Source organism: Oncorhynchus gorbuscha, linkage group LG15 (genome assembly GCF_021184085.1).
Source record: "Oncorhynchus gorbuscha isolate QuinsamMale2020 ecotype Even-year linkage group LG15, OgorEven_v1.0, whole genome shotgun sequence".
NCBI lineage: Eukaryota > Metazoa > Chordata > Actinopteri > Salmoniformes > Salmonidae > Oncorhynchus > Oncorhynchus gorbuscha.
In genome coordinates, this window is record NC_060187.1 from 36,385,255 (window position 1) to 36,399,951 (window position 14,697).

A 14,697-nucleotide genomic window follows, 5' to 3' on the forward strand; every position below is an offset into this window, starting at 1 on the left:
CAAAGAGGTAGGGTTTGAAATGCATCCACAGGTACACCTCCAATTGACTCAAATGATGTCAATTAGCCTATCAGAAGCTTCTAAAGCCACAACATAATTTTGGGGAATTCTTCAAGCTGTTTAAAGGCACAGTCAACAGTGTATGTAAACTTCTGACCCACTGGAATTGTGATACAGTGAATTATAAGTGTGTTAATCTGTCTGTAAACAATTGTTGGAATAATTACTTGTGTCATGCATCAAGCAGATGTCCTAACTGACTTGCCCAAGTTATAGTTTGTTAACAAGAAATTTGTGGAGTGGTTGAAAAACAAGTTTTAATGACCCCAACCTAAGTGTATGTAAACTTCCAACTTCAAATGTATCATAGCACTGAGAGAGAATAAGAGAGAGAGGGAGACATGAAAAAACAGCAAACCTTGTGCACTCATTTACAGAGCAGCTAATATGCACAAAGTGAGGTCTGCCCTTAGAGTGCGTTGAATGAGAGATCAGGTGGTATGTGGTTAGAAGCTCTGAGACAGAGCGGGGGAGGATAGGTGAACGTCTCAGGTTCATTCTTTGCAGCTTCTCAGCTGTGTCTTGTCCTTTCTGCCCAGTCTACGACCTTCTTGACAGTGCAGGCTACTGAGCAAGGACAGTTAATCAGATGTGAATATTTGTTGGTGTGACAATGACTTTGGAGTCTTTTTTTTTCTTGTGTATTTCCAGAAAATCCTATCTATTCGAATATGCCTCCACCAAGATCTGCAATAAAACAGCCCTCTCCGCATCCAGGAATACAGATGGACAGCCAGAAGTTTCCTTCTCCTTTAAAACAAATATAAATATAATATAGCCTAAAATCCTAAGACTTTTTATGATTCCAATTAATCATATTTCCTCTACTGAAACTATGTCAGCAAGTAATTCGTTATCTCGTGTGTTGTGAGTGAAGTCTGACTTGGTTCTATCCTGTCCTATTACATGAGCTATCACTTTAGTATGTTTTTTTTTCAGGGACTGCTGTTGATTACTTCTCCAGCAATTGGCATGCCATGGTTGCCTACTAAATTCTGAGAAATTATTGTTGTGTAAATATTATTCTCAGGGTAATTTAATGTTCTCCAAGTTCTATAGAGGGAAATCTAGCAATAAAAAAAATAAGTGCTATTTTCTGGAATTTTGTTGTATCAGTAGCCTTTATAAAAAAAGATTGGGCAACACACTGTCGGCTTGAAAGAAATATCTACATCTGTTAATAGTGCATTAATGAAATTCCATATTTCAGTATTTTCTTGCAATTGTAGTGTCAAAATTGTGAACAACTACTATGTGACTGCCAATTGTGCTATACATGTATGCAAGGACAGAAACATACATCAAGTCTTTAAAATGATAGCCTACGAGACAACCACTTCAAAAGTGTCATCCTAAAAACAGAGCCAATGTATCGGTCTAATGTATCAGTCAATCAACGTCCATCCTTCGAAAATAGAAAAACATGGTCACGTGATACCTTGCCCCATCTAGGTACTTGTGGTGCTTTCACGACAACTGGGAACTGTGGCCTTCAGGTCGGAAATATACAAATATGCCCGAGTTTCCGGCTTGGAATTCCGTGTTGGAAGATCATTAAAAATATTCTGCCCAGTCAGAGTTAGTTTTTTCCTAGTTGTCTTAAATGCACTGTAGTAGGAAGTGGAGATTTCCGAGTTCCCAGTTGGTTTGAATGTGGCATTGGTAGAGACGAACTTCATGGGATTATCGAGCTAACGTGCACACTAAACCAGCAAACGTTACAAGTGGAGCCGAAAGATAATACCGATGTCAAATGGAAGATACTCTGGATCAATTTCTAATGGCGTAGACTGAGAATAAATATAACTGTTCCAGGTAAGTCATGTAGGCCTATTGGTATGTGAATTTTCGAGAGCAGCATTTGTTTGGTTGTTCTTCATGGGTGAGGTCAATTTCTAACAAGTGAAATTATTCTCAGCTAACTAGCCAGCAACCTTGGTAGCAGGTAAAGTGGTGTAGCAAGATTATTATAAACGTCATACACTCCCTTTATTGAACACCTTTGGCGAGTTTTAATGTGCAACGTTAGTGATTTTTCACCTGTCCTAATCAGTAATAATTCAAGAAGCGTCAATATTCGCCCGAATAAAGTAGTGTTATAGCACGTCCTTTTCATAATTTACCTTTTCCCACCTGTCATTAATTTAATTTCTTTATCAGAATCAGAAATGTAATATTTTACGTCAAATTTATAACAAAGTCCAGGTGTAAGGTTGAATCAGCAGCTGCATCACATTCAGGTCAGAAACATTGACCAGCTGTCCTAAATATAATTATGCAAATTGTCCTATTAATTTTAAGAGAAGTGCTTTCAATCATGTATTATATGGAACCTATTTTTTTGACTAGCTGTCCACTGTTTTTAATCTATTCTCCCAAAGATGTCATCAACACAGACTGACGTTAAATATCTGAACAATAAGCTGTATTTTCAATTTATTTAAAGATTGTTTACATTGTAATAGGGAAATGGGTTTATGTCAATGAATATGTAATTAATCCATTAAACATATTGCATAATTGGTAGAATGCTCTATGTTTATGTTATCTGCCCATAAGCGATTTAATGAACATGTTGTCATTGTTGTGTATTATGGACACACAATTGCACTGGGATTTGACACATGATGTCAAATCCCAGTGCAAGTGGTATGCTGCATAACAGCTCAGAGGCAGAAAACATTTGTAAATTCTCTAAATCAATAGGGATTGATTTCACCAGTGGAAACACATTGGACATGACCAGCCTGGTATGCCAATATTCCTAGTGGCAAAGTGGGACCTGGTCAATTAAATAGTCAGTTGGCAGAAGTTGGGTATTCCCATGAAACTGTGAGGAGCCTCTGTGAGCAGTATGAGATTTGAAGGAGTTCATATTTTCCTTTGTCTCCCAGCTCCTGCTGAGACTTGTTTGTGTAGGCAGCCTAGCCATGCATGCTTCACTGATTGTGCTCAATTTGTTAGAACAGGGCCTAGTTAAATAAAAGGTTTGTCTGTTTATACTCAAGTCATTGTATAAAACATTGTTTCATAAATTGTTGTAGCCTATATGAAGTCCCCAGAGGCTGATCTCACTATTGATAACCCTGGTCATTCATAACCCCGGTCATTCATAACCCCATTCATGGAAAAGAGTTTAGCAATTAGTTGTGTTATTCCAGCTAATTACCCTAACGACACATCTGGTGGCCTATTGTTATCTTGATAAAATTATTTATTTCAGTAATCTGAGCTAGTGAAAACATAACCTTGTCCTGAACTGGGTGTGTTTTTTTTCTCCACACAATGGTGTTTCACAACAGTGGCTATGACACAAGGAGTGTCAGAGGTGAACTCCCAGTTTCCTGTTCAAACCCAGCCCCATGGAACACACTGTCACTGCCATTCACTGCTCAGGTAAATCAGTTACAGTACAACTCAATTCTGTGCTGCAGTAGCCTACAGATTAGGAGAGGGCATTTTTGCTCAAGTCAAATGTAGAAGCACTAAGGCCCAGGCCCTATTCTCAGACCATCTGCACCAAATCAATCTCCAGATTATGAAATTGGAGTGTCAGTACGAGTTTTTGTTTTAGCATTCTGGGGGCTGCCATATCCGGTCTGCCACATAGTACACATTTGGATTCCCATTGCCTAGTCTAGTGGAGCGCTACATATTGAACTATGCCAGAGGTGATTGAACTTAATATCCACGACTAAAAATATCTTAATGACAGGAGAGTCCAGAACTTTTTAGAGAGCGTGGCGGTCTTGACCCCTGTTTGATTCCTGTAAACCTTTTCTGGCTGAAATTGTCTGATCACCTCCACATCTCTTCTCACTTAAGACTTTCCTGCTTTTTACAGGTGGCCTTTGAACCCTAATCCTTTCCAACTTTCTCCCCTAATCCTTTCCAACTTTCTCCCTCTAGGTTAATAGTGTTGACGCTCAATGAATGTCAATGTCATTGTCGCTATATACAGTGCCTTCATAAAATATTCAAACCGTTTGACTTATTCCACATTTTGTTGTTACAGCCTGAATTCAAAATTGATTTTTTAAAATATTCTCACCCGTCTACACACCCCATAATGACAGTGAAAACATGTTTTTAGAAAATCTTGCTAATCTTTTGAAAATAAGGGTTGTGAATACTTTACAAAAGTACTCACACCCCTGTGCTATGACACTCTAAATGGAGCTCTTGCATCCAATTTCCTTTCATCTACAACTTGATTGGAGTCCACCTGTGGCCAATTCAATTAGACATAATTTAGAAAGAAACACACCTGTCTATATAAATTCCCACAGTTGACAGTTCATGTCAGAGCAGAAACTATTGTACCATGAAGTCCAAGGAACTGTCAGATCTCCGAGAATTGTGATGACTCATATATCTGGGGAAGGATCTCCATCGTTGGTAAATGGAAAAAAAATATGGAACTACCCAGACTCTGCTTAGACCTGGCCGTCCGACCAAACTGAGGAGACTGGGAAGAAGGACCTTGGTCACGGAGGTGACCAAGAAACCAATGACCACTCTGATTGAACTCCAAAGTCCCTTGGCTGAGATGGGAGAACCTGCCATAAGGACAACAGTCTCTACAGCACTTCACCAATCTGAGCTTTATGGGAGAGTGGCCAGACTGAAGCCACTCCTGAGAAAAAGGTACATGACTGCACGCCTGAAGTTTTCAAAGAGGCACGTGAAATACTGCGCGCATAATCGTTTGCCTTGAGTCAATAATTGTACTATTTGGCCTGAATGCAAAGCGCTATGTCTGGAGAAAACCAGGTACAGCTCATCACTGTCTAACACCATCCCTACCACAAGGCATGGTGGTGGTGGCATTATGCTATGGGGATGCTTTCAGTGGCAGGGACTGTGAGACTGGAAAGGATAAAGGGAACAATGAATGGAGCCAAATACGGGCAAATCCTTGATGAGAACTTACTTCAAAGTGCAAACGACCTTAGACTGGGGGCAAAGATTTACGTTCCAACAGGACAATGACCCCACGCATACAGCCAAAGCAATGCTAGAATGGCTTCAGAACAAGAATGTGAAAGTCATTGAGTGGCCCAGCCACAGCCCAGACTTGAATCCTGTGGAAAGACTTGTAGATTGCTGTTCACCGTCGCTCCCAATCTAATTTAACTGAGCTTGAGAAAATCTGCAAGGAAGAATGGGAGAAAATCCCCAAATCCAGATGTGCAAAGCAGATACAGATATACCCAAGACGACTCCAAGCTGTAATCGCAACCAAAGGTGCTTAAAGTATTTACTCAGTGGTGTGAATACTGTAAATTAAATATTTCTGTATTTCAATTTCACAAAATGCTTTTTTTACAAATGTTTTCATTTTGTCATTATGGTGTATTGTGTGTAAATGGGTGAGAAACTCTTTAATCCATGTTGAATTCAGTCTGTAACACAACACAACTTGGAATAAATCGAGGGGTATGAATACTTTCTGATGGTATGATAACTGAGTGTACAAAACATTAGGAACACCTGCTCTTTCCATGAGACTGACCAGGTAAATGCTGTGATCCCTTATTGTTAAATCAACTTCAAACAGTGTAGATGAAGCGGAGGAGACGGGTTAATATATTTTTTTTAACCTTGAGACAATTGAGACAGGGATTGTGTATGAGTTATTCAGAGGGGGAATGGGTAAGAAAAAATATTTAAGTGCCTTTGAACGGGGTATGGTAGTAGGTGCCAGGTGCACCGGTTTAAGTGTGTCAAGAACCTCAACGCTGCTGGGTCTTTAACGCTCAATAGTTTCCCTTGTGTGTCAAGAATGGTCCACCAGCCAACTTGACACACGTGTGAGAAGCATTGGCGTCAACATGGGCCATTATCCCTGAGGAACGCTTTCGACACCTTGTAGACTCCATACTCCAACAAATTGAGGCTGTTCTGAGGGCAAAAAGGTGTTCAACTCAAGATGAGGAAGGTGTTCATAATGTTTTGTACACTCCGTGTATATCCAAATCAGCAGGTAGCCTACTTAACTCATTTAGCATACCCTCAATCTGCTATGTAGGTGATTTGCATCAATTATGGAGCTGTCAATGGTTGCTTACTGATTCAGGCATGATGCAATCAGAATTAGAAAATGTATTCAAATTGAGAAGTTAAATTGTACAAATTATATAACTTGGGTTTTGCGTAGTTCTACATTTCTAAAGTTTTTTTTATATAGATCCTCAATCTGGTTTCTCTGACTGTACTAGAAAAAAGACCATTCATCTCCAATAAAAGAAATCGTCATCGGAAAGTGAGGGTGGTCGATCATGTGAATGGATGTGGCTTAGGTGTCAAAAGCTTCAGGAATCAACAGAGTGACGTGAATAGTGAAACCAGACTGGAGGGCCAGTGACATCATTTGACAACATGTTTTACATTGACTCACTCAACTTGTTAAATGTTTCAATGTTGGCCACAAAAAAGACTAAAAACACCAGGAAATCAGCTCCAAGTGATTTTAATTTTGGAAAGCTGTTCCCAAGTATTCCCATGCGTAATAGACACGTGATCATATACAAATGTTAGCAAGGTTTGAAATGTTTTGGTCAAAAATGATATCTGTTTGGGCTTTTTGCGATCAATTTGTAGTCTACAAATTATTTGTAATTATGTTCCGGCCCCCTGAACATCCACTTAAACTCATCCCGCGGCTGAATTTAGCTGATGATCCCTATTGTAGGCATTCCTGCTTGTCTTCCATGCTTGAAAATATCTGTCAAACACAGTGAATAACAACTTGTAGTCATTCAAACCAGCTGTAGTGCTTAACTGTAGTCCCCCTCGCCTGAGGCGAGTATGTGTGCTCTGTCAACAGTTGAGCAGTCGCTAGCATGCACCAGCTCGTTTCTGTGTTTTTAAAGTAACAACAAGAAACCAGCATCTGTTGCAAGGGGCTATTTTTTTTGTCTGTTTAACAGCATTTCTGTGTTTTTGATCTCCGAAATAAATACGTCCTCAGTGTTTTGTTACCTGTCATGGATAGCGCCCTAGGTTTTTCTTGTGCACGTGACCTGGCTTGGAAAAACTCTGCATGGGCCCTTGTTTAGTCTAAAGGACAGTCTGAACACAGTCTACGCAATGGATCCAACGGAGGGTTGTTTGTGTAGCTCTCTACATAATTCTTAGTACTTTTGTGAGGCTGATTTTTTTTTTTAACTCGACGCAAACGGAGCTCTGTTTCCAAAGACTGAAATCTTTGTGGAGAGCCCTTAACTAGGGCCCAGGGTTTGTCCATGTCAGGTCTTATGGTAAGCAGAAGGGATCCAACCCTAGTATTAAAACCTGTGAATCACAGGAGCCTCTGAGGGTTAAATGAGATAATCCGTGTGATTTGCATGCATGCCCCAACCTGAGCATATATCCAGCTGCTAGTATCCTGGTAATCAGAAGGAAGCGGCACACACCCAGGTCCTTATCATTGGGGGCAGACAGACTGGAAGAAAGAGTAAGGGAGGTGGAGACCTATTAATTTCCTTCTTTTAGCCAGTTGGATCATAAAATCAATATGATCTTTGTTTTGTCTTTAGACTGCATGAAGTAGACTGCATGAAGTAGACTGCATGAAGTAGTCTATGTTGAGTCGCTCTTACTCATGTATTGTGTTCTCATGTCCCTAGATGAGAGCCTCAGGACCAGCATAAAGATTCCCTGAATTGGGAAGTTTGAACTACCACGTCCTACAACAGTACCTGGGACAGTATGGATTCTCTCCTGAGCTACAGAGGAGGTAGCAGCAGCTGCAAGTGTTTATGTTGGAGGCTGATACCATCATAGCTATTGACCATCAGAACACTAATACTGGAGTCTCTATAGAGACATGAACTGCTGACCTTGATCTACAGTGTGTTATTGTGTAAGCAGGACTAAGCAGTGCTCCCACACACCCCCTCCCACCTGGGCACTACGCCATGTCTCCTCTCTCTGCTCTGGGTGTTTTCTGTGGATTGTTCCTTCCTCTGTCTCTCAGTGAATACAACACTCACAACTGTATCCCACGAAAGAGTGTCCTTTACCAGGGTAAGTCCCTCACATCTCACCCTCAATCCATGTTTTCTCATAACGGTGTAGTGGAGTGCATCTGTTTCCTCAAATAAATACTAAAATGTTGGAATGAAAACGCACACAGTTTGTGATACAGAGCAATCATTTAGTTTTCGAATGCTTTCCTGTTTAGACAATATGAAGCTGTTCAGAGAGGAAGGGATTTGTAACTACTCCACCATGTTGGTTCGAGAGGATTTGGGCCTGCTGCTGCTCGGGGCTCGAGAGGCTATCTATGCCCTGGACATCAATGATATTTCCATCAAGAAGTCATGGGTATTCAGTTATCCTCTTTAGCTACCAGTTATCCTGTATCATTTGCATACATTATTTTATAAATCACAAATGGACTGCAATAAAAGGCTCCTGTAACTACTCTGCGGTGACCTAATACCAATGCCTTGGAATCATAAATCCATTACCTAGAACATACTTTGATGTGCAGCTCTCTGTTAGGTATACTGGCGGGTCACCAAGGAGAAACAGATGGAGTGCACATACAAAGGGAAACATGCTGAAGTAAGTGGCTCCATCAATCATGAAACAGTTCTCCTCACAGATATCTGTGAAGTGAGTTGTTTATCTGAACACCAACTGAAGACAGGACAAACAGAACCAGATAAATTCACTGAAATCCATAAAATGACTTCTCATCCCCGTTCTCTTGCAGATCGAATGCCGTAACTACATCCGGACGCTGCATAAAGTGGATGATGGCAGAATGTATGTGTGCGGGACAAATGCTTTCAGCCCCACCTGTGATTACATGGTAAGAATAGCTTGGCCAGAACAGGACAGTTAGGACATCTTCCTGTAAGAATAGCTCTGGTATTTGAAGCTATCATGTGACTGCTGCAGACAGGCAGTTGTCATTGAATATTTACAGTGAGTGTGAAATGTTTGCATACTACAGACACCTGCCTTCACTCTCTCTACTGTTAGTGGCTACTGAGTGTAACACATTTTGCCCTCTGAGGATTAGTATAAAGTATATACCTACCTCTCACTCCCTGAAACCGTGTGAATGAATACAACTAAATAGTGGCTTTGTCTGTGACCGTGACAGACGTATTCTGAAGGACAGCTGAGACTAGAGGAAACGCAGGAGGAGGGAAAAGGGAAATGCCCCTTTGACCCCTTCCAGAGATACTCATCCATCATGGTCGGTATGTACTCTACATCTCTTGTCTGTCTCTGGTTATCTGCTCTCACACAATGACAGACGTGTGCATCCATTGAAGTCCAACTTGCACCAACTGAAAAGTGGTGTTTCGACGGTGCAATCTAGAACTTTTATTTCCGGTTGAAAATGCTGCCGCTGCACTTGTTTAAGTGGGGGGGGGTTGTAAAAGTGAAGGGGCTGGGTATTTGTGAATTGAACAAGTTTTCTGCTTTATGGCTCAGTGTGTTTTACTTTGCGTTGCCAGTGGCAAAATTAAAGATTGCACCTGTAAATCTCTAAATACTTACAATATTATCTACTTTGCTTGAAGATCCATTATGTTTCCCCCTTGTAATTCTTATGTCTCTGATCTGCCAGGAAATGACCTGTACTCTGCTACCTCAATCAACTTCCTGGGCTCTGAGCCTGTTGTTCTCCGCAGCTCTTCCTCTGCTCTCCGCACCGAGTTCAAGAGCTCCTGGCTCAACGGTCAGCTCTCCTTCGCTGTTCATACTTGTTATAAACTTCTATACTGCTATATACCATGCCTTATATTCTATTCATTTGTACACCATATCTCCTAACACCTGCAGATGAACTTTGAATGGCAAAATGTATCCATAGCATTTTACATACTCTGTGCCTTGAGTAATTGCCTAGATCCTATAGGTCTCTGTGTTTTTGAATTATGAAACTGAACTTCAACTACTCTTGTAAAACAGTGCTTGATAGGTACCGTAATAAGTGCACATTATGGTTTGATTTCAGAACCCAACTTTGTGTACATGGACCTTGTCCCCGAGAGCAATAACAACCCAGAGGGCGATGATGATAAGGTCTACCTGTTCTTCAGCGAGAACGCCATGGAGTATGACTTCTACAACAAGCTCATGGTGTCACGAGTGGCTCGTGTATGCAAGGTAACAACTTGTTACAAATGTACTTTCAGCTGCAAGAAGTACAAGTTTCATTGGTCCATACATGGTATTTTACATATAACGAACAGTACACTGTTTAAACAGTGCAAGGGTATAGTGTGTGCATGTGTCCTTCTCTCCAAAAGTTTTCACTTGTTTGACTAGAATTCACACTGTGTAGGGGGATATGGGCGGCCAGCGGACGCTCCAGAGGAAGTGGACGTCGTTCCTGAAGGCTCGTCTGGACTGCTCTCTGCCAGAGTCCAGCCTGCCCTCCATTGTACAGGATGTCTTCCTACTCAAAAATGATGACTGGAGCAAAAGTGTTTTCTACGCAGTGTTCACTCCCCAGTCGTGAGTATTCTCAATAGAATCTAGTGACTTTAAAGTTGGTAACATTGTTTCAGTAGGAAATGGACTGAGATTCTCACTATGTTTTAAATGGTTGCTTTACATGCACGTTTACCATAATCGTAGGGCCAGGAGTTTTCCCCAACCATGTGACCTGACCAGGTAAAAGCCCTGGCTAATGGAGGGATAACTATGGCCTAGGGTATTTATCACGTGGTCAGGAAAGACATAGGGCCCTAACCATAATATATATTGGTGGTTTGAAAACATCAAACATGTTTTTCTTACTGTGTTTGCGCTAGGAGCTTGTCCGACATGTCTGCAGTGTGTGCGTACAGTGTGTCAGCTATCGGAGACGTGTTCAATAAGGGGAAGTTTAAGACACCAGTGACTGTGGAGATGTCCCATGTGAAGTGGGTAATGTACAGTGGAGAGGTGCCCACCCCCAGACCTGGAGCCGTAAGTCCCAATTTAATATCATTGTGAATCTCTAAATGGTTTAGGGCCACAAAAGGAAATTATTAACTTTTCTACATTTCAACTACTAACTCAACACTAATATATTTATTATCATTATCAAGTTATTACCACTCATCAATCCTTTGTTTTTCAGTGCATTAACAGTGCAGCACGGGCCCTTGGGATGGAGCGCTCCCTGGACCTGCCAGACAAGACCCTGCAGTTCATCAGGGACCGGCCCCTCATGGACGAGGCCGTGCGCCCTCTGACCGGGGGTCCGCTGCTGGTCAAAAAAGGTGCCATGTTCACGCGCCTGGTGGTGGACAACGTGCTAGCTCTGGCTGGAGAGAGATACGCAGTCATGTTCATCGGCACAGGTACTGTACGGCACACACACAGCCCCAAAACAGACTTCTTCTGGCAGTGGATATCAATGACATGGGTGTCCTTCTCTTCTTACAGAGAACGGCTATGTGCAGAAGGCAGTGAACTATGCTGGGGAGATGTTCATCATTGAGGAAATACAGCTGTACCAGACCCCAGAGGCTATCAGGACGCTACGCCTCTCTTCCAGCACGGTAACACTAACTCAAGTCAATCAAACTTGATTTGTATCACGTATTTAACAAATGTGTTCTTCAAATTTCTTATTGGCAACTCGGGTTTAAAACCCCAAGGTGCAGCAACATTTTACAAAGCATTTTACTGATAAAGGTAATTCATACAATGTAAACATAACGTTTTTCCATGATCAATGTCAGTTTATTGTTGTCTACAGGCACTTCTGCAGACCGATGCTTACTTATTTACGTTTGATTTCCTTTGCACTTACAATAGAGCATTCAAGGAGAATGGCACTGTCATTGCTGTTACTAACAGTGGGTGGAGCCGACTCATCGAGCTGCTGACACTCATGTGGTATTTGCTTGTTTGTATTCTTGTTTCCTCAGGGTCAGTTGTATGTAGGCTCAGATTTTGGAGCAGTGCAGATGCCTCTGAGTGACTGTGGCCGCTATGAGTTGTGTCTGGACTGTGTCTTGGGCAGAGACCCTTACTGTGGATGGGACCTCTCCACTGGCATCTGCTCTGCTGTGGCCAGTTCATCCTCTGACACGTACGCCCACACTAGCATTTTCACTGGGGAGTAACCTCTGACTTAAATAAAGATTACAAGTGTTTACTATATGTTTGAATTTAAGTATACACTTGATATATTAGGGTATTTGTCTTTCAGGAACATGATTCAAAGTCTAAAAGATGGTGATATATCAAAATGTCCAAAATCAGGTAAATTGATTTCACAATAACTGTTCAGCACATTACCAACAAAGAACAGATCTAGTCATCACTTCCTTTGACAAGTAGATACACATAGAAATAATTGTGTTTTTTGTGTGTTTGTTGCAGAGACTGTGAAGCCAGAGAACTACACCTTAGTCCCTGGGAACAACATCAAGCTGCCGTGCCATCCTGCCTCCAACCTGGCTCAGGTACACTGGCTCTTCTTAGGGCAACAGCTGCATGCTGACGCTAAGTATTACATCTACAACGGAGGAATCCTTATTCTTAATGCCTCTGCCTCCGACGCGGGCCAGTACACCTGTGAGTCTGTAGAGCAGGTGAAAAGCAGACCACACACCAGGACTATGGCAGTCTATCAACTGCGGCCCCACACTAATGCAGAGGGTGAGGAGGAGTCATTGACGACGACACAGTCCCCCCATAGCCACAATACCCCACTACCAGAGGTGCCACAGACTTTGGAGCCCCCGCTCCCTCCTGAGTCATGGAGTATAGACAGCAGGGTGGTAGGCCTGCAGGTGGCGGTAGCGCTCCTCTCTCTGATGCTGCTTGGTCTAGTAGCCTGGAATCTATATAAAAGGAGCTTTAGAAACAGATCTTCAGGGAACTCTGGTGTGGGCCAGGTGAAAAGGCTGTCAGTTGACTACATTCAAAATAGGACTTCAGTGATTAAGTTGCTGGGACCTACACCCAGTCATAACTCAAACAATAACCATCACGCGGTCATAGCTTTCAAAGGGAATGGGGAGCACCACTTTTCCCTGGGAGGCAATATTTCCACTATGGATGGGTTGGGTTACATTGACAACGAGTCAGAGATCTGACCCTGAGTGTTAACCACTCTCTGGGGTTTGCTCTCTTTCTCTCACCAGGCAGCTGATTTAGGACACTATGGCAATGTCAAGCTCTGTACATTGGACTTGCGATAGAGGGGAATGTTTCTAGGAATTGTCCAGAAAAACATTTTCCCACCAGGTTGAATTTATTTTATATAGTCATGCCATAATGCAAATATACAGTGAGCTCCAAAAGTATCCAGTAGAAATGAATGGTAAATAATGCATTGTTGTGAGTCACTTATTGTAAATATGAATAGAATGTTTCTAAAAATGTTAGTGTGGATACAGATAGTCCTGAATGAATTGTGATTAATTAGAAAGTTTCAGATCAAATATCATACCCACCTCTCACAATTACAATAACAGGGGAGGTTAGCATGATATTTGTGCATCTAACTTTCTCATTCATTATTCACAATTTCATTCAGGACTATCTGTAATCATGATAGCATCCACATTAATGGAGAAGTGTTTAGAAGCATAGTCACTTTTATTGTACTTTAAAAAAAAAAATAAGATGACAAAATATATTATTTACCATTAATTTCTATTGGGCACAAAATAATCTGAAACACTACCAGAACAAACAGCAAATGCATCCAACAAGTTTGTAGAAAGGGAAAGACTTAGTCAGTTGTACAACAAATGTGTCTTCCACATTTAACCCAACCCTTCTGAATCAGAGAGGTGCGGTGGGCTGCCATAAATCGACATCCACGTCTTCGGCGCCCGGGGAACACTGGGTTAACTGCCTTGCTCAGGGGCAAAACGACAGTCACAAGCTTGATGTAATAATCATTGCGTGTTAGGAATATGGGAACAAATACTGAACTACTTTAATACACAAGTGAATTTGTCCCAATACTTTTGGTCCCCTAAAATGGGGGATGGAGGTGAGACTATGTACAAAAAGTTCTGTAATTTCTAAACGGTTCACCCGAGATGGATGACAATTACTCTCAAATTAAATCTGACATTCTGCACTTCAACCTCAGCCATTGTATCATTTAAAATCCAAAGTGCTGGAGTGCATAGCCAAAACAATGTGCCACTGTCCCAATACTGTTGGAGCTCACTGTTCTGTGCTAAATATTTTGTACAGTTATGGTATATTTAAAATATTTTGTATTAAAGGCCCAGTGCAGTCAATGTGATGTTCCTATATTTTGTATATACAGTACTAGTTAAAGTTGACACCTACTCATTCCAGGTTTTTCCTTTATTTTTAGTATTTTCTACATTGTAGCATAAGTGAAGACCTCAACTATGAAATAACACAGGGAATCATGTAGTAACCAAAAAGTGTTAAACAAAGAAGCCACCATTTGCCTTTGACAGCTTTGCACACTATTGGCATTCTCTCAACCAGCTTCATGAAGTAGTCACCTGGAATGCATTAAGTTAATTTGTGGAATTTATTTCCTTTTAATGCATTTGAGCCAATCAGTTGTTGTGACAAGGTATGGGAGGTATACAGAAAATTGCCCTATTTGGTAAAAGACCAAGTCCATATTATGGCAAGAACAGCTCAAATAAGCAAAGAGAAACAACA

General features: G+C 41.4%; 1 protein-coding gene across 2 annotated transcripts; it reads left to right on the forward strand.

Annotated features, from left to right (window-relative positions):
- The first annotated feature begins 1,312 nt into the window (after positions 1-1,312).
- On the forward strand, positions 1,313-13,710 carry LOC123997043 (semaphorin-4E-like). 2 transcript variants are annotated; one of them, XM_046301002.1, is made up of 17 exons: positions 1,313-1,875; positions 3,363-3,456; positions 7,692-7,801; positions 7,936-8,091; positions 8,249-8,391; positions 8,572-8,634; positions 8,786-8,884; positions 9,182-9,281; positions 9,656-9,766; positions 10,046-10,197; positions 10,376-10,548; positions 10,848-11,004; positions 11,159-11,381; positions 11,467-11,582; positions 11,955-12,118; positions 12,239-12,291; positions 12,412-13,710. In XM_046301002.1, exons 3-17 carry the CDS (start codon positions 7,774-7,776, stop codon positions 13,128-13,130), a joined length of 2,457 nt encoding a protein of 818 aa, XP_046156958.1. In that variant the 5' UTR covers positions 1,313-1,875; positions 3,363-3,456; positions 7,692-7,773; the 3' UTR covers positions 13,131-13,710. The 2 variants fall into 2 exon arrangements, with proteins under 2 accessions (XP_046156958.1, XP_046156959.1); XM_046301003.1 differs by lacking the exon at positions 3,363-3,456.
- Positions 13,711-14,697: the final 987 nt, after the last annotated feature.

Bases quoted from the DNA above. Each gene is read 5' to 3' on its own strand.
- LOC123997043 (XM_046301002.1), top strand. From the start codon at position 7,774: ATGGATTCTCTCCTGAGCTACAGAGGAG. The intron at 8,392-8,571 runs GTATTCAGTTAT...GCTCTCTGTTAG, and splicing joins TTTCCATCAAGAAGTCATGG to GTATACTGGCGGGTCACCAA. The intron at 10,198-10,375 runs GTAACAACTTGT...CACACTGTGTAG, and splicing joins GAGTGGCTCGTGTATGCAAG to GGGGATATGGGCGGCCAGCG.